Source organism: Pomacea canaliculata, linkage group LG11 (genome assembly GCF_003073045.1).
Source record: "Pomacea canaliculata isolate SZHN2017 linkage group LG11, ASM307304v1, whole genome shotgun sequence".
NCBI lineage: Eukaryota > Metazoa > Mollusca > Gastropoda > Architaenioglossa > Ampullariidae > Pomacea > Pomacea canaliculata.
The window spans coordinates 3,273,793-3,293,865 of record NC_037600.1 but is presented as its reverse complement, the minus strand read 5'-3'; the positions used below and the strand labels follow the sequence as shown (position 1 = coordinate 3,293,865).

The 20,073-nt window shown below is 42.7% G+C and overlaps 1 protein-coding gene across 2 annotated transcripts; it reads left to right on the top strand.

The window, feature by feature from the left end:
* Positions 1-1,148: 1,148 nt before the first annotated feature.
* Positions 1,149-19,512, top strand: LOC112575335 (zinc finger protein with KRAB and SCAN domains 1-like). 2 transcript variants are annotated; one of them, XM_025257109.1, is made up of 3 exons: positions 1,149-1,903; positions 12,259-13,329; positions 13,922-19,512. In XM_025257109.1, exons 1-3 carry the CDS (start codon positions 1,801-1,803, stop codon positions 14,095-14,097), a joined length of 1,350 nt encoding a protein of 449 aa, XP_025112894.1. In that variant the 5' UTR covers positions 1,149-1,800; the 3' UTR covers positions 14,098-19,512. The 2 variants fall into 2 exon arrangements, with proteins under 2 accessions (XP_025112894.1, XP_025112896.1); XM_025257111.1 differs by having other exon boundaries at positions 1,149-1,920.
* The last annotated feature ends 561 nt before the right edge of the window (positions 19,513-20,073 follow it).

The following is a 20,073-nucleotide window of genomic DNA, read 5'->3' as shown; positions in this document are numbered from 1 at the left end:
ACGGACAGACTCCCTCTAGAGCCGTGGATATTAATGGTGGCTGACCGAACTTTGTCTCCCACTTTCCTCTTCAGACTCTGGTGAGCAGCGAAATGATCATCTGAACACACAGACAGACAGACAGACACGCACTCCTGATAGTCATACCTGTACACCTATATTTTCTAGTCAAACAAAAGAATGTCATATCGCTTTTAGTTGGAAGCATTTTCACTTTCCAAGCTCAATAAACAAAAATATAAAGTAGAGGTTCAACTTTTGTACAAAAGTAGTACTTATTAAATTATATTTACAGGTTGTTTCTGGAATCACGAAGTATCCATGGAAACTTTAAGCCATCAATTGTTTATGCGAGCTCAAAAGGTGATTCAGTAAATAATCATAGGTTTTGATAGAAATATTTCCCAGTACAAATCTGGTTCCGTTGTACTATCCTTCTCCTAGACTCAGCAGACAGAATGTTTCAGGAACATAGGATGAGAAGGAAGATGAAACGGAGAGAAAGAAAGTAACTAATGTAATGCTCTTTCCTTTCACGATCAGCTCAAGAGATCTCACCTTGGCGGCATCCTACAGGTCAGTATTTAATCCGAAATTTTTTGTGTTGTTTCGTTTTTGTTTGTTTGTTTGTTTTTTTAATGGTTTTATCACACTTTGGCAAGAAAGCTGGCGTCGGACAGAGCTAACTCTTCACGCCTCGACTGGCTTTCTGCAAGTGGCTGTTGACGAGCGGCAAACAAGGGAAGCTGTGAAATCTACATGACATGCACGTGCGGGTACCCGCAGGGAGGTGGGGGGCTGGAGAAGGAAGGTGGGGGAGGGGAGGAGAAAACAGACGGCAGCAGCGACGACAGTGATTTGGTGATGAAACGGCGCGCGGACAGCGTGTCACGCTCCCTCCCTCTCTCCGCTCATTCGCCGCCCCGCCTCAGCGATCGATGGCGGGAGGCAAGGACAGCAACCGACACGCACCTGTCATTCGTCTCTTCCCTGCCTGTCACGTGCCAGTCGCGCGTGTGATTGACGGCTTCAGTCCCCGCCTTCCCTCCCTTCATGTCAGATGCTCGCCTCCCTGCGTTTGTTTTGTTTTGTTTTTTTTTTCCTCCTCTCTCTCCTCCGAGCACGCAGATAGGCATGGATGGCAGCACCAGCACCACCTGTACGCAAGCACGCACGCACGCGCCGTCAGGAATTCCGATCCGTTTTTCTGGCCCTGCCCACCCCTTTTCTCGACTCCCCTTCCCTCCCTCCCATTTCTTTTGCCGTTGGACTCCGCTCTCACCAGTGTCCGGCAACTGCCGTTGCTGCATGCAGCACACACCCGCGCAACAGTGGGACACGTGACCAGACGAGACAGAGACACGGAGAAGAGGATAAAACGTGTATGCGCTTGTTGTCTGAACGCAGAACTCTTCCGGCCATCTCCTGTATGAACAAACCACACGCTGTGATTGGATCACGTGACCGGCAAATCGAAGCCGTTTATAGAGATTTGCGTGTATTGAACACCGTGAGGACACGTACAACAGAACGAACACAATTTTTTTTTAATTTTTAAAAGCTCGAACGTTAATTTACATCTTTCTAAACTCAATCCCTTCAGTGTTCCTCTGTTTTAACACACCTTGAGGCTGCAGACAGTTGACCGAACTCACAGGACAAAAGCGTTTAAAGCAGTTGTAAGATGTACGTGGCTGAAGCAGGTAGATAAGACCCCGCCACCCGCCAGGTTTCTCGTCTCCGAGAAGGCGATTATTTTGGGGGAGTGGTGCTGTCCAGTGGCACACCTGGCAGGTAACCATGCCCCGCTCCTTCATGATACCAAAGAACCGCGGCAGGCGGTTGTGGAGAACCTTTGATGACGTAGCTGACGATACGTGCCGTGAGGTCAGAGATCATACAGGTGAGAGAACCTTTTACGTAAGTGTTGTTGGGGTTTTTCTTTCTTTCTTTCTTTCTTTCTTTCTTTCTTTCTTTCTTTCTTTCTTTCTTTCTTTCTTTCTTTCTTTTTCTTTCTTTCTTTCTTTCGTTTACACCCTCGCATCTGTATGTGTGTGTGTGTGAGAGAGAGCACGTACTCATGCAAATGAGATCGCGTATGTGTATTCCTGTTGGAACGTGCTGTTGCTTAGTGGGAAGAGGACTTCGGTGTGTCATTCAATTAAGGTAGATTCCCGATAGTAAGATTCGGTATGTTACCAACATCAGTTTAGTGAGTTATTTCATGCTTTCATCAGCATTAGCCTCTCTTTAAACATTGTTTTCCTTGAATACAAGCGTCTAATCAAGCGCGCGTGAACACACACACACACACATGCATGAATGCACAGCCTTCTGCATACATACAATCTCAGAGTGAATTACTTACGTATGAACTGAAAGTTTACCAGTCTCGTAACAGTCTATCACTCTCTCTCATCAACAACAACAACAACAACAACAACAACAACAACAACAACAACACAACCACACACACATAGTCTACCTTTCATTCGGTAACATTTTTTTGTTTGCCTCAGGAACCTCTCTACACCTTGCAGCCTCAGTGGCATCAGCATCAGAAACTGATTTTTCTCGGCTTTCATAAAATCTCCCAACCCAACTCCTTGAATAGCTTACATGGCGACTCGTGATTGATCCGTCAGAGATTTATGTGCTGACGACTTCTGTCGGTCTGTATCTCATGTGGTGACCAGATTTTCCCTTCAGCTTTGTATGTCTTGCCTGCCTAGCGATTGGTTAGTAATTTGTTTTTTTTTTTTTTCGACTCCACATCCATCGTTTTCAGCAAGTAAGGCTGTCTCATTCGCCTCTTGCTGACACGGAGTAAAACACCAACAGTCAATCAGCCTGACGAATTGTAGTTTCGTTCTTTCTTGGGCTGTCTAGGCACCATCGTACACGTGACTTGAGCGCTTAGCTAAAGAAAGAAAAGCGAAAAAGCAAAAAAAAAAAAAAAAACAACAAAAAAACAAAAAACAAAAACAAAAAACAAAGAAGCAAAGAAAACAAACAACAACAGCAACAACAACAACAACAACAACAAAAACCCCACCCCAAAATAGCAAAAACAAAACAAAAGAAAAACAACAAAAGTAGCACCTAGGGACGCACACGCATACACGCGCGCTGGCACACAATTATTATTATGACAGGTATATATGACAAGCATAAGAAGGTACACGTTGGGTTCCAGTGCCTAATGCACAATAATACAATTGTTTTCAAGAATTTTTCTAGAATGTGTTTTGGAAACAGACTTGTAGGGCATTCATGTGTTCAGGGGGTGCACTTCTGGGGCACTAGGGCACTCGGTATGTATTTAAATTATTGGTCATGTAAAACTAGCAAACAAGAATGAATTCAATTTCTAACAATGAGAAAACTGTACCGAAAGTGTGTGTGTGGAAGAGGGAGGAGAAGAGGAGGAGGAGGAAGGGAGGGCTGATCTGACCACTTAATGTCAGACTATCTCACACCACCTGGAACTCAGTCTGATCACATGACTTCAAAGGGGTGTTGACATGATTGCAATGTCCTCTCTGGCACCTTGAGAATCGTGTCAACGGCGCACGTGCCGTCCTGTCATCTCTACTCAGATGTGGCACTGTGACGTCACACCACATCAAACTCGCTGGTTCCGTCTTCGACAAGGCTCGCCGCGTGACGTCACGTTGGCCGTTATCGGTTCGGACGACTTTTCCCCCAGGAATTAGTTCTCACTGCAGTCGTGAAGAATTTCAGGCTTTACACGAGCATCAGACACCCGGTCACGGTTTGCTGCAACAGATTTCTCCTCCAGTAAAAATTGCAGCTCATGGAAAAACTTTCCATGGAATGTCGGGTCCGTTTCTGAACCCTTCTAGCACTTCGTATAAGTAGTACAAAGACAATGACTAATCACTGAAGACTGTGAAGACGACAGTTGGTCATTTTATTTTTATTGCTATTCTCAGGTAGACAGTAGACTAAGTAAGCTTGAACCTTGCAATAAAAGCAATGAAAATTTCTTCCCGGCGAAACCATGATCGCATCTCATCGTGCTTTAAAGGCTTTTCGATTTCCTCAAAATATCTTTTTTTTAAAATTTTATTCATTCATTGATACAGGCGTCTTTGTTAATTTCTGCTAATTTAAGGATGAACCTCGACATCAGTATTTTTGCCGACAGCAGGATAACTGATGGTCTTAATCATTTCTTTGTCTCCTTTTTCCAACAACGGCAAAGATTATGTAATCACTTCTGGCAATACAGCCAACACTCATTACAAACACTTTCATAATAATAGGTTAAAAGTTTAAACTCAAAAGGCTATCACAATAACTCATTTCTTACTGTGTTTTCATATTTTGTAAGCAAGTTTATGCAGCACAAAAGAATCGTCTTCAATGACATGGCAGTTGCAGATGCCATTTTCAATGGATCCTTGGAGACTTCCAAGAGGTCTGAGATTTCCAAGGCATTCACCGTTAACGGAAAAGCTAATCCTGCCTCGGGAAGAAAGGGTGAACAAATTTACGATGGAATTGTCCTATCATATGCTAAAGAAATGTCTAGGGGAAATATTTTTTCGTCTCGTTATACTTAAATTTTGTGCCTATAGCTTTGACAATCTCTATTTGGCATGATTTTTGGCGGGCTTGTGAAGAATTTTTCAGTCATGTTGAGACAGTAAGATCATTATTTTACATTTTTGTGTGCTTTTCACATTATTATGCGCTTAGAAAATATAGAAGCCCAGACATGCGTGTGTGTGTGTGTGTGTGAGTGTGTGATTCGATGCGGAAATTTTTCTTTTTCTTACGAGCAATTATTTTATGTTTACATGAATTTATTTTACTTTCTTTGTGCGCAAGACTAGATAGACTACATTCCTTTTCATAATTTTAAACATTAAAACATTTAGTATGAAACATCGATTAGTAAGCTCTGTCTTATAATATATATATAAGCATGAATATAAGTATATTTGTCTTGCATTCATGAATACACATCAGTTATTGCGCGTGCGGCATGTCTTCTCACTAAATCACATCAAATACAAAATTCACATCAAATACAAAATGAAGAACGAGACATTTTTTTAAAGATCGGCTTTACGAAAAAGACTTATGGACAGTGATGTCGTCTGGGATATGAAGCTAACCGCTAACAAGTAAACAACCGAATTATCAGAGGAAGGCGCACATCGATACGGCGATAACTCAGATGTCTAACAAGTAGACACTTAACGGGTTACTGCAACCGCTATAACGGTTTTGCTTGACGGTAATCATCAACTGCAAATTAAGTTTAATTAGAGGAAATTAAAGGGTGACAAGCGAGCCGTAGCACGATGCGAGATAAAAGCGTTGCCCTGGAGCAAAGGGGAGATAACACCAGCAGAGTAGCAAAAGTCTTGGAAACTGGAAAGTGGAGTCTGCAAAGATGTTAAGCTTCTTTGCCCTATCGCATGTTTGCCACTGCTCTGTAACTACAACCCCAGAGGTAAATCTACATCTCCGGTGTCTGCTTTATAGCTACGAAGACAGAATGCTTGCCCTTGTGTTCGCCATGTTACCCCAGGCCAGCGACTTACCTTCGCTTACAGCCCCCTGGGGGTATCAAAGTGGCGGAGGCTAGTGAATCAACACTCCTCCTCCTCCTCCTCCTCATCATCATCATCATCATCAAAGAGAGAGAGATGTATATCACACACATAGAAAAATGTTTTATAAGTAAAAAAAATATATATATAGAATCGAATGCTCAATAATAAATCGCATAACTTTTTGAACAGAGTTTTTTTTTCTCACACTTCTCGTTGTCTCGTTCCCTTCTTGCCCTCCGCGGAAGGGAGGCGCCATTTGTTTTGCTGACGCTCAGGGTCTCGATCCCTGGCGAACAGGCGAGTACAGTGCGCTGGGCTCAACTGGCCCTTGTCACGAAAATGTAGCACGGGCACGATACGACTCGTGAGATAACGATTCACTTTTTTACTGTCTCTGCTGGGCTGCACTGGTCATTGCCCTAACCTTCAGACTTGCCATCGACGACGAAAGGGGGGAGGAGTGGCCGGGAAGGGAAGTTCACCACAACCTCTCATACAGGGTGATGGAAAATTTAAGGATTAATGTATGGTGATGAGGGGGAGAGAAGGAGACGCAACCGTTTTTGTTTAACCATCCTCCTCCCTTGGTAGGGAGCACGGAGGATACTTACCGTTAGATGGCGCTAGTGGGCGTTTTTCACATTCTGATTGTTGTTGCGTTAGTAAGCGGACATGGAGGCCAGCCCCGCTCCAGTGAGGCTCTGCGGAGACGCGGGTCCTTCCCAGGGGATCCTCAGCATTGTTCTGAATGATGATCAAAACCCTCTGGCGGTCATGAATATCATTTGTCAAATTTTCCGGCCTCAGATTGAGTTTGACTAATGAAGTCTGAACATGGATTTTTGTCTGCGGCCCCAAGTCCCAGTACTGATTTATAAGCACCGGGTAGGAGCTCGCCTAGTGCCGTCTTCATCCAAATCGCCAGAGTGTCTAGAAAACTCGTTTCATTTAATAACGAGGGAAAACTTTAAAACCCACTCTGCGCCATGTCTGTTGTCTGTAAACATTCCGCTTCCTTCCGGAACCTCCTCTTCTCCCCCTCTTTCCTCCTCCACCCTGTTTTGCTCTCTAGTCTCTCTCTCTCACCCTCTGTGTGTGTGTTTGCAAGAGATAGAGTGCGTGTGTGCATGCCATTGTTTTTATCTCTCCCACTAAGTATTCTGGATCCAGACACAAATGATGTTTCTTCTAGAGGATATTCTTATTTTTCTGTCTGCCTTTCCTTTCTGATTTAAATCATCGTTTCACTGCACTCCTCTCCTCCTCTAATGTCTGCATTCCTATTTCACATAATTGCTGTTATGAATAGACTTACGTTTTCATTACGATAAAAGTAATTTTACAAACCTTTTTCAATCCCCGTAATTCTTATGAACAGGTAGCTGGTAATGTCAGAACATCTGTTTTTAGAACAGTCGACATTAATTAGTTAATTATCACTGTTTGAAAATTATTTGAACGAATGATTAGAAGATGGAATACACATTTCTTTTTTTTTTAATATAAAAAATAAGGAGGATCCCTCTTTTAGAGTACAACAAATTCCTGTGTGCACTCTAACAAAATATTTCTGATAACAGAGTGTATTTCTCTGCAGTTTAAACTGTCACGCCCGGATTGCCATACTTTTCTTCAGTCATCGAGGCTACGATCGTGATTAGTCTGGAGCATGACGGGAAGATGGGGGTCGAGTGGATGTATGGGGGCTGGGGTGTAGGGGCTGGGGTGGAGTGCCACTCTCGGAGATGTGCCTGTAGTCGTTGGGAAAAAAAGAGAGCCTCACATTGGGAGCTATCAGGCCCGGACAGTGACAAGGGACATCACTCACTCGCGAGCTTTGCCCGTGACAAGGGACATCACTCACTTCTGCAGCGCATGCTGGGGGTGCCACAATCACAATTGTTCCTATTTATCTTGAGCGTTCTCGATGACAGATTTCCAAAAAAACAGTGACAGATCTTTTCCTTCCGTCTGTCTTCGCGCGGAGTTTGACCAGAAAGGAGGGTAGAGGGGAGCGAGCGAAGACGGTGAGCGGAAGTGTCTCCTGCAGGTTTACTTTAGCACACTGTGCATGCTTGGTACTTCCGCTGGGCAGGTCAGGGGCAGAGGTCAGGGGGGGAGGTCAGGGCAACTGCAGCGCCACGCTATCCGCTCAGTCATCTGAAGACAGCGATGTTCATGACTGAACACCAGTCTCGTCCTTCTGCTCTCTCCAAAACCTTTTGTCAGAAGAGGTATGCATAAGAGAAAATGTTCTACCATCGACCTTTATCATTAAATACACTTTCTTAGCAGACATTTCTAGAAAAAAAAAAACCAGTAAAAATAAGTTAAAATAATAATTTTTGTAGAAAAATTTAATGTAAGTTGGGGGAAACTGGCCACAGCTCACGAACTCACATCTATAGACATCAAAGGTTCCTTGCACTCAAACAGGCTGGATCACGTGACCTTTCTAAATATGCTAAATATCCTTTACCTTTTGGTAGAAATTCAGGTTCTTTGTGTAAATTTATTCCTTTTGGTTCCATTTCTTTGCCGACTTGTTTGCCTTTGCTTACTTTCTTTTAAAAAAATGCAGGTCTAGTTTTGTGAAAACAGCTTTAAAATGTTTTCAATAATAATTTCAAACATTAGCCCTATACTGATAACTATACTGTTTTCTTTGAGCTTTCTACTACATTCTCTTGCAAACATGCCATGGTGTCGACCACAGTCTAGATAACTCTCCGCCGGCTTCCCCAAACAATTTACAAAAGGGGAACAAGACCAAAGTCTTTCATTAAAATCTTTTTTTCCTGTTGTTTTTGGTCTACTTTTGTAACAACAATAAACCGTTTGGAATAATAATTTGAAAATCAGCACTATAGAGATACTTTAACTATAGATACTATTTTCCCTGAGCTTGCCACTACATTCTGTTGAACCATGCAATCATGTCGACCCCAGCCTCGCAAACTATTTGTCAACTTCTTCAAAATTTTACAAAAAAAAAAAAAAAAAAAGGACGAAAAAGCTTGAAAGCGGAAGTCTTTGGCAGAAATCTTTAGGAGGGAAGGTGGATGTCAGAACTCACACTTAGTTGCCCTCTTCTCTGAAGAAACCGCGCATTTTTAGACAGTTGAAGAAACGTTCTTTCATTCAGATTTCCCTCTCAAACCATTTATCGCCGGGCGACTATGGCTGTAACATCATTTGTGGTGACAGCGGTTGCCTTGACAACGACGTGGAGGTGCCCGGGCAGCGTGGGGTGTAATTTCCAGGTTTTGCAGGAGACAGGAGGGCGTCGCCGGCGATTTCCATGTAATGTGCTAAAGAAGTTGTGAAAGTTTGTCATGTCCAGAAGTCCGGACACGAGCTCTCTCCGCGAACAATGGCGATCTGCATGAAGGATGGAAGCTAACGGTCAGAATTTGTTGTGATCTGATGACTTGTGTCCGAGTTGCACAACTTGATGGTAAGTTATGATAGAAACTTGACCTCCTCACCTTTTATCTCATTTTATTTTTTACTTGTAATAACAAGTATTGTGGCAAACACGTTTTCGATTTGTTTTCGTTCTACCACTACTACTACTTTTTTTTTTTCATTTTCGCAATGTGGTTGAGAAATTTTAATAAAGACTGTCTGGCAGTCGGTTGGCCCCTGTTATCAATACAGTGAGGACTGGCTGTCATGGGTTCGGATTTTGTCTCTGGCAGGCTGTTCTTTCCCTGTTTTAAAGGGTTCGTTGCTTTGCAGTGATGTGGTTTTATTTGCCAATTTTTTTCTTTTCTTCCTTCGCTTGGGTCACACCTGAATAGTTCACACAACATACTGAGCATAACGACTTATGATGTTTTATATATACTCAGTATGGAGTCAAACGAGTGTTACCTTTCCTTTCTCTTTTCTTTCTATCATCTGAGCGCTTAGCACCACACTAAATATGCGCACAACCACACACTCACACACACGTACACCTACTTTATTCAGACTTTAAAATTGAAATACATTTATTTGTGAGAAGGTAAAGAAACTGTCTGGCCTATTTTTCTTTAACTAAAAAGCTGAAATATCTCATTAACCTGGTTAGTTAATGGCAGTTCATTAATAACACACTCCATAGCTCGCTCCCAATCGTTCAATGGGATTATTTCGAAAATTTTGTTCAATCATTGGTTGAGAAATTTTAGTTAATCCCCATTCACTCGCTGGCATTATATATATAGCAACATCTGGATAGTGAGTTATGCCCCTGTAGCATGTTTTAGGCAAGGTTTTTTTTTAAAATTATTGTTAATTATAGCTGTGTGGACTGATTCCTAACTACCTTCTGGGACAAATAAAGTTGTATTGTCTTGGAAAAAGAGTCGAATGTGCTGGGGGCCAGTTTCAAAGATAGGAAAAGCGAAGAAATATTGACGTATCACTGAAAATCTCGTGCTTGCAGGTTTTACGATTTAATTTGATATCATCCACAGCGACTCGAATATAATATCATCAACAGCGATTCCATTCACTTTTTAACAATTGTTTGATGTTTTCTGTAATTTTTGCAAGCGATTTTTTCGACTGCGTCTTTTACAGATTGATGGCTTGCATGCGAAATTCGAGGGGGGAAAAATGCAGCTGGCATATTTCCTGAAATTTGATGTTTTGAGAAATCATAGGGGGAAAGAATAAAAGGCGGCCACTAATGTTCCGGTGATAGCACGCGTGGGACAACGGCGAGCCGGAAATGGAAATACGTCACTGGATTCGCTCTCCGGCAGGCAGGCTTCTAGCAAACGAAGTACCACATCAAATTGACCTTTCACCTCCGGCGAAAGGTTAATCGTGGGCAGTGAGCGCAGGACTGTAAGACAATTCTCCTAATAGTAGAGGCAGCGACGGCACGAGCAACTCGACCACGCAGTTACAGCATTTTGAAACAATAAAAAGAAAAAAAAAATGAATTCGATCGTTGGCCCTGAGAGTGATGTCCCTTGCGATGGAAGTCAAACGTGAATTGCCTCCCTTGAGGTCAGCCTGCTGCCTATTATTTTAATGTATATTTAAAGCAGCGGCCCGCCAGCGGCGTGCATGGACGAGGGGAGCTAATCAGATGTGATTTCCCCGCAGAGGAGCGGCTCCTCCCTAGCATGCTAGCGGACAGCATTGCCTCCCGTCTCGCCACGCACAGCCTCGCCGGTCCTGCAGGAAGAACCGTCTATTAGAGCCACTGCAGGCTCCCTCCCAGGAGGACGTCAAGGCGCGGGACGTTTTTCTGATCAGACGATCGTGTCGGGGCACCCACTCTCAGGACCACTGGAAGATCCGTCCCGTTCGACCTGGATGTCTTTTTGATAAAAAAAAAAATCATCCCTACAGGTCGACTGATTGAGTGTTGGAACATTGAGCCAGTTCGATTATGGGCCGTTTTTTTTTTTTTTGGTTGATGAAATTCGTGTGAGCCTATAGCCACAACCCTCGAAGATTTGTCCAGAATCTTTTTAATCATGAAAGTCCTGTGGACAGCTGTGTGATCACGGTCTGCTCTTAAAGCGCTAGCATGAGTTAGTTTGGTAACAAGCTTTTATCTGATATTTAAGATGGATTTGGTTGAATCTCAGCATGGTGGGTCTTCTTAATTTGCTGTGGACGGTCTTTTTATCTTACAACCATAAAGTTCTGCTCTCAGAGGGCATGGATATTGTCCAGTTCCTCGTAGACCCCTGAATTTAAAATTTGCAAGCGTCTTCTCTGGAACATTGTGTCAGTCCTGGACCGGGCTTCTTTCTGATCATAACAGTTGTAAAGATATGAAGGACTGGAACGCAAGACTATTGTTTAATATCACTCATTCTTTTGTTTTGTCTTGTTGTACGACACAAACCAGCTTAGTTCTCTAAGATGCCATTTAAAAAATTTTTCAGTTAAAAGGGCAAAATAATCGGACAAGCAGTAAAGCATGTAGGACAAAACAGACATTTTGCCATCCTCCTCTTAAGACTAATACGCAAGGAGTTTGGGTCCAAGCTGCTACCTTCGAATCCGTTATCTGTCAGATGTGGGAGTGAAAGGATCGGTGGTGTAGGGCGAATGGGGGAGGAGGATATCTGACCTTTGAATTTGCGTTTTGATGACGTGTATGAATTCTTTCTGGAGTTTTTAGTGGGGTGAATGCTGGACCTGCTCTTACATGCTCAAACTTTCATCAGCCCGGTCTGATAATTAATCAGTTGTGTGGTCGTTAAACAGACTTTACAGGCTATGTAGGTATTACAATACCTTTTACTATTTTTATTACTATCACAAGTATGCATCACTCATACATACACAAAAAGCATACACAGACTCTCTCTCACTCACACACAATAACACACACGTAAAGCCGCGCACACAGTAAACAAAAAAAAAAAAAAACGACATTAAACTGGTTACAGAGGGAGACTAAATATAAAAAAGACATTCACAGCACTGTTTGAACACCTGGTGCAAAATTCCTCAATCAGAGGCGACACATCTGACTGCACTTCTTTTACGACAACCTACATTTTATTATATTTTATGTATAGTGATTTATAAATGTGAGCACACAATGTTTACAATATTTATCTTTACCTGCGTGTATGTGTGTGCGTACGTGTGTGCTGTTTGTATTTGTGTGCTTGTGTGTGCGTGTTTGCGTACGTTACATTTGCAGGAGTGACTCCAGACACAGGGATCGTGTCCGACCTCAAGAGCGCCAACATTCATGAGATGCTGGGGGACTTCCTGTCTTGGTTGACCCTTGACCACGACCTTCTCCTGCCCAGCGACTCGCAGAAAGGCCCACCTGCAGGGCTTCACCTGAGCACGCTATACTCACGGCTGCGGCCTCCTCCCATCACAGACACTCCCTCCCTCGCATCTGGATTCACGGTTAGCAAGGAAACACATGGAGAATCTGTAACCACGCCCAAGGAAAAGACTCTCGGAGTAACAGGGTCTGAAAAGGATGCCCTCCAGCCTCTGGCGACGGATAGTGCTAGCTTTACACTGGACCCTAACTTGACCAAAGGGACGTTACCACAGAGAAGCTGCTGCGAGAGTAGGAGCCCACCGGAAGTCCCCAAAGCTGCGAGTCCCAGCAGCCTGCTCTTTTTCCCGCGTACCCCGTGCCCATTTTTCGGCCCCTTCTCCCGCCACGACCTTGGACGCTGGAGGACTTCCCGGCTTGCACGTGCTGCAGCTGCCGCACCGCGGGTCAAGGACAGCCCTGGGTCGTCCCTGGTTCCGCCGTGGCAGGGGACAGCAATCAAGCAGAGGGCAGGGCCATGGTGGTTCTATTCCAATGCCTTCTCCGCCGAGTCCTCGAGCCACGGCCTCTGCTCGACGGGGAGATCTGGAGGGGATTCCGACGGACATCGAGGCAACCTGGGAATAAAAAACTACCCGGATGTCAAGGCCTATCCAGATGTCAAAAGTTATTCGGAGGTCAAAGGCTATTCGGAGGTCAAAGGCTTCTCGGAAGTCAAAGGATACTCGGAGGTCAAAGGCTTCCCGGAGGTCAAAGGCTTCACGGAGGTCAAAGGCTTCCCGGAGGTCAAAGGCTTCCCGGAGGTCAAAGAGCGCACATTCCAGTGCCGAGAATGTGGAAAGTGCTTCAAGCGGTCCTCTACGCTGTCCACCCACATGCTCATCCACTCCGACACCCGGCCTTACCCGTGTCCTTATTGCGGCAAGCGCTTCCATCAGAAGTCGGACATGAAGAAGCACACCTACATCCACACAGGTGAGAGAGTCTATTTATTTTCACATGCCGACTGCACCTCTCATTAGCCACTTTTACCGTTACAGCTCTCGTCACATTTTCTAAAAACAAAAAGCCCACCGAAATGGAATTTTGTTTTCTAATGGAAGAAGTTTTGTTTATTTTACGATATTGTCTGTGACAACAAGAATCATTCGCTCAGGAGATACATAAGGTCATACATCGATACATAAGGAGATACATCGATACATAAGGAGATACATCGATGCACGCCGTGACTTTAATCTCAGACATGGATTCCTTAAAAATGTCTTTTTTTACAGCCAATTGGAGAGTTGAAAGCGTATGGTAGTTCTGCTAATCCATGTAATTAAATGATGTCATGGATACGGCATTCTAGAAGATCGAAGTTTAAAAGCTGTTATCTTCCAAAAAGGTTTTTGTTGAGAATATATGATTTCAGGGTATTTTGCAATGAACTATAAATCCGATATAAACCAAAATATGATCTGAAAACCGAGGGCACTGAAAACAAAAATTTTCTTGAATCTGCCAGTTAAAACTACTTTAAAGTTGGGTGCAGATAAGTGCAAGTGTCTGGGGTATGTTTCAGGAGAAAAACCACACAAGTGCACCATCTGCGGGAAGGCGTTCAGCCAGTCTTCAAACCTCATCACACACAGCCGGAAGCACACTGGGTACAAGCCCTTTGCATGTACCCGCTGCGGCCGAGCTTTCCAACGTAAGGTGGACCTGCGGCGTCACGTGGAGCTCAGCAACCATTTCTGACCTCGTGACCTCGGGTTTGGCAGAGCTCAGGACTGTGACGTTTAGTCCGACAGTGGTGACGTCAGTTCCCACATTCTAAACCTTTTGGAGTCATTACGTCACCCAGTTTAAGCCCTCGTGTAGAGGGGACTCGATTCTCGTGTGAAATTAAGAGAAACAAATCACGACTTTCTCGAACGTTCCAGAAACTTTCAAAGATCTGTGGGACTGGGACAGCAAAGTTCTAAAAAGCTTCCACAGCTGTAACAAAAAAAAAAAAAAATTAAGATCGCTATCAAGAATAACTATTAACAGAATTCAATAAACATTTTGATGTCGGAGACCCAAGCTAACAGACGCTGTGCCGACTTTATTCAGTGAAGCAGCATATCATCATTTTACATTGACACAGCAGTGACAGTGTCCAACATCACAGAAACAGTTAATGAAACGACATCAGTTGTTGTTGTTGTTTTTTTTCCCCCAGTTCCGTACAGTGAATTGAAGCGGGTTAATACCGCGGATACTTTGACTCCTTTGTCCTGATCCCATGCAACCGGCCTCAGACAACAAGTGTATGAGGTAACACGTTCGTTAAGCAAACACTCAGTCACGTGGGAGTGTTGATCAACATGTCTTTCACCCAAGCGGAGGACACGTGGGTGTGCGACTCATGGAGGTTTACACCCAATAAAAGGACTTCGACATGTTTAATGTCGGTGTTAAAAACCACAATTTCTTCAGGGTGGCCAAGTTTCTTCGGCAACGCCTGAATAAATATTACAGTCTTCCCTTATCATTCATGATGAGAAATAGCTTTTGATGAGAGAAGTTTTTTCCCACCCTGTTTCTATGTTTAGAATCCACATTCTTTTTGCTAAAAGTAATTCAAACTTGTGTATTCTATGACATCACTGAAGTTAGCTACATGTCACTGGAATTATCCATGGGTCGTCGCTGTTTTGTAGAAGTTATGTTTGTTATTCGGTTGGTTATTGGATGAATTCAACCATTTGTTCACTTTTTCCAATCTCCGAGGCAGAATATGAGGGCAAAGTAACTATGTGTCAGATGACAGAATACAAGGGAGTTTGCAGAATAAAAGTGATTGTACAGAATACAGAGGATTGTTGCAGGACACAGGGGACCGAGTGAAAGAATCGCAAATATATTTTGTTGGCAGGAGAGAAAGGCCCAGAGGAGTCCGAGAAGAAACTGCATGTATTTGAAAACATTTATTGTCACATGAGGCGCAGTAGCTTGTTGAATAGTCACTTTTGGAGATGTCTGTGTTTTGGGGAAGATGGGTGCATATGGGGACAGTGCAGGGTTACAGACAAGACTGTTTGAATGGTGGATGGAAGCTTGTATTTATTAATAGTCTTTTTTTCATAGATGAGATGTCTCTGGTTTTGTCTTCATTCACTGCACAAAGTGTGTGCGAGCCTCGTGTGATCTGTTTGTCGACGTGGTACCCAGTAGTTGGTTCTCGGGTACATAAAGTACAGAACTCTCTTGCACGTCTGGTGCTGAGGGCAGGACACGTGACCACGCCATCCTCTACTTCGTTGTCTACACTGGCTTCCCATCCGTTGTGACATCCAGTACAAACTGTCCGTGCTGTGTTTTCATGTCTTTGCTGACACCTGCCCTGATTATTTCTCTCAACTGCTCTTCCCTTACATCCCAGCTACACAACTCCTCTCCTCGTCTGATGATCGTCTCCTGACTCTTCCTGTCACCACAACAACATTTGGATGGTTGTGTGGTGAGTGATTGTACAAACAAAACAAAACAAACACAAAAACAAAAATAAATAAATGAAAGCAAACAATTTGTAAATTTCGCCTCGCAAAGCCTCGGTCCTGAAGCCACTTTCTTCTACCAGTCCAACTGACAGCTGCTGAGTCCACTGTTCACATTCTGTGCTTGTCCGGTTCCACATGATTTCGTCTAAAGAGTTTCTTCTCTTTTTCACGCTTGAGCGTCCGCTTGTAACACATCCGGGTCTCTTTTCTTTAACGCACAGCAGGTAGAGCGTTCATCAGTGTCCCCATGCTTGGAAGCGAGTTAGAAAACTCAGTCTCTTCCAAACATTAAAGGCCAACCCGGTGTTGAAGATAAAACTAAGGTAAAGTTTCGGGCAAGTTGACAGAACTTGACGCTTGAAGAGTTTGCTATGAGAAGCGAATTTCAAATTAAATTTTTTATGAGAAAAGAATAATAGAGTTGACCAAAGCTCTGACTACTAACACCACTAATGGCTGAATCCACTACCGGAACTTCTTTGTCCAATCATCGTCTACTTTTGCGGAGTAGATGAAAGGGCATCATATCCTCTTTCCAAACTTCAGATGAGAACAACGATGTACCTCCTACACGGAACATAGTTTTTCGCTATTTTTTCTGTGGATTTATTTATTATCATATATTTCATCGACTTGTTTGAAAACTTTTTGCGCTAGGGTGAGGCTTTAAGTCTCATTGTACGCTAAATACTGGGAGGATGTTTTGGCTTGATGGAGATACACTTGATGTCAAAGCTTCCGGCATAATTTACAAAGCTCCGGCTACATAATTCGATTTGATTCAAAACAAAATCTGAATCGAGCTGGCAGAAGCGGACGCCGTCAAGTGCTACCCGAGTTCAGAAGCTTTCCCAGAAGCCCCCAGTGACACCCCGTGCTGCGTGTCGGACATCGCGCATCGCTGGCCGCTCTCATAAATGTTGCAACGGTGAGCACCTATCACCTCCTTCGTCTCCTCCCCCCTCCATGTCACATGCTACCACCCGTCTCTACCCTCCCCCACCTTCCCACAACTCCTCTGTTTGGACATTCTGTATTCCTTCAGCTGCACGCTAACGCTTTCATGAAAGGTACTTGAGAGAGAGAAGGGAGGGAGGGAAGGAGGAAAGAAATAGAAATAATCCTGTGCAAAAAAAAAAAAAAAAAAGCTTGACCCTGATTTTGAAATCTCTCAACAGGAAAGGCTTACGCGCAAATGCATTCATGAATATTTTAGCGCGTTCGCCATTCACGCTCTCGCTCTTAGAATTTAGGACATAAATTAAGCAGCAGATTCTCGCATTCACCCACCTCAATTTCTCTCGTTCACTCTGCCTCTCTTTCTTTCTCTGTCGGTCTGTGTTTATGTAAAAAAGAACATTTCTATTAAAACTCATTTGGGTTTTGGAGGAGCCATACCCTCAAAAAAAAAAAAAAAAAAAAAAAAAAAAAAAAAAAGAAAAAAATAATAAATAAAATAAATAAAAAAATATAAATAAAACTAAACAAAAACAATAATAACCCTCCCCCACAACACAACATTATATAAACCCAATGGAAAAAAACTACAGCCCTAGGTGTAAGTAAGTTAATTCCTTCTGTTCTCTACATTTGTCTTTTGGTGTTTCGGCTGTTTAAAACAAATTACTGTGATTTAGTTACTAATATCTTTAAGTGTCTTCCACACACAAACCGCTAAGATTGCTGTTAAAACAGTTGACCATCAAAACTGCAATAAATTCAAGAACTTACTCAGTTTTGGTAAGAAAACGGATGACATGTAATATGTGTTCTCGACTTACCTTCCAATCCATGTGAGCATAAATATTCAGGCAGACGGAGCCTTCTAAGTTAAAAGATGATTAAATATTAGAGTAAAATACAGTTAATACTCCTCTCTCGTGCGCATGCGTACTTCTTTCAAAAGAAATAATTTCTCAGAGTAGTTTTTTTTTAAAAGAATAATGTATGAAGATTGAAAAAAGATCTAAAAAATAAACAACACACAACCGAAGATGAAAAATAACTGATCGGATATCTAAAATTATTTGCGAGAAATACGAGTAATGTCATTACAAACTACTCGCTCCCAAAAAAAAAAAAAAAAAAAAAAAAAAAAAATCACTATCCTCACCTTAGTTTTCCTTGATCATCTTTTATTAGATATCCTGGGTTTTTTTTCATTTTATTGTCTGGGAAATGAGCAGAGATTAGGCTTATATACATATATGAAACACAACAAATAAAAACATCATTTAGGCCGATGCATAGGGAGGACAACGCACGAACACAAACAAACAAACAAACAAACAAACAAACAAACAAACAAACAAACAAACAAACAAACAAACAAACAACTGATTGACTCAGATCGGGTGGGACGAAACACTTTGTAAATTTCAATAACCAGCTATTTCTAGCGGATTATTCACATTAATATCTTAATTACAGCACAGGTATAAACGTTTTCTGGACAGGCAGATCGACCACTGCCCACTGTCTTCATGAAAATATGACAGTGACACACCTTCCCCGAGACAGTCGAGATTTATCTCACACTACGGAGTGTGTTAATGACATAAATTAATGAAGTCGACTCGCCATGCAGTATCTCTTGTACTTGATTTCCTCTCTCCTCCAAAAAAAAAAAAAAAAGGAGGGAAAAAAAGAAAAAACAAAATCAGACCGGCCAAAGTCGATCCAAACTTGCAGGTGACAATGGCGTGGCTTACCGCACGCTGCTGGACCGGGTAGGTTGCGAGAAGGGAGAAAACTGTGATTGTCTTCAATCACGCCACGAGACGGGCCACTGCGCCACCAGCGCCACCATCCATATTTGATGACGTCAAGATCAGCCATTGTTGGGGCCCGTGTAAGGCCCGGCCCCGGCCGACTAATGATTCAATATTTGCCGAGACTCTAACAAGATAAGGTCCCCAAGAGGGAGGAGGTTGCAGGGGGAGAGGGGCAGCAACATGCAGTAATTGTCAACGGACTCGTGTTCTTCATCCACCGGTGCCAATCCATTTTTAATGGCACCAGCAACAACGACAGTCTGCCAGGCTAGTCAAAAGGCAAGCAGCAAGAGCTAGCATCCTAGCGGATGTCACAGGTCTCTGTTAGAGATGTTTTTTTCTTTCTTTATTGTTTCTTTCAGCTGTCACTGTGCTAGCATCTGTTGAGTTTGGAATACAAATGTCGGAGGTGCTCAGCAACCCAGCTGCTGAAATGGGGTTGGATGCTTATCAAAGCTGTCGGTTCTATCCATGTTTATGACAGGTAGTCAGTCGGAGGTGAAGAAGATGATAGAGACCTCACTTGGTTCGAAGAAATTTAAGTTTCCTTTAAGGTTCAAGTGATTAGGGACAAAGGTGATGGATGGTGAGCTCGCTGGGTTTTGTCATAACCGACAAATGTGTTAATTAATCGTTCTGGTTAATTGTACTAATCGTTTTGCTTGATTATATTTATCATTTCGGGTTCATGATGCTGATATCTCTGGTTAATTGTGCTAATTGTCCTGCTGAGAGATGTACTATAGCTGCACCATGGGTTGCATGGTTTTGCACATCGTCATGGAGACAAACATTGAACAGCCGTTGAAACACAGGCGCAAACATCTGGAAGCTTCACGGGGCTTCTTCAGAAAGAAAACTGTTCTGCAATTTCTTGTTTATTACTTACTATGACACAATGATTGTGAAAAATAAGACAAAATATCTAAGGACGAATTATCGAACTAATTAAAAAAAAAAAAAAAAAAAAAAAAAAAAAAAAAAAAAAAAACAACAACAAAACAACAACCAATTTAAAAAAAATTGAAACAAAAAAGAGCAACAAAAATAAGAAAATATTTTTACAAAAGAGAAGTCTCAAATTATGACACAAAGGTAGTTTCTAGTAAACTTGTGGATTTAGTAAAGGATAATGAGAGTTTGTCGTGTTTCGCCAAGTCAGACTGATGCTATGCCTTGCAGCTCCTGATAAATAATAAAAGTAGCTTTGTCCTCCTTAGTAAGGAGTCGAGGACTGCCAAAGATTTCCCGATATCCCCTTGAGCGTGTGTGTGTGTGCGCGCGTGCGACTTCTTTTCCAAAAATCCGTTTGAATTTCAAATGTAACTCACTGGCTTAGTGGAAAGATTTTAATTAAAAACGCGTTTTAAAATACTTACCTTGCCTTGTTTTGTCTATTCCTTCTTGGCTTGTAT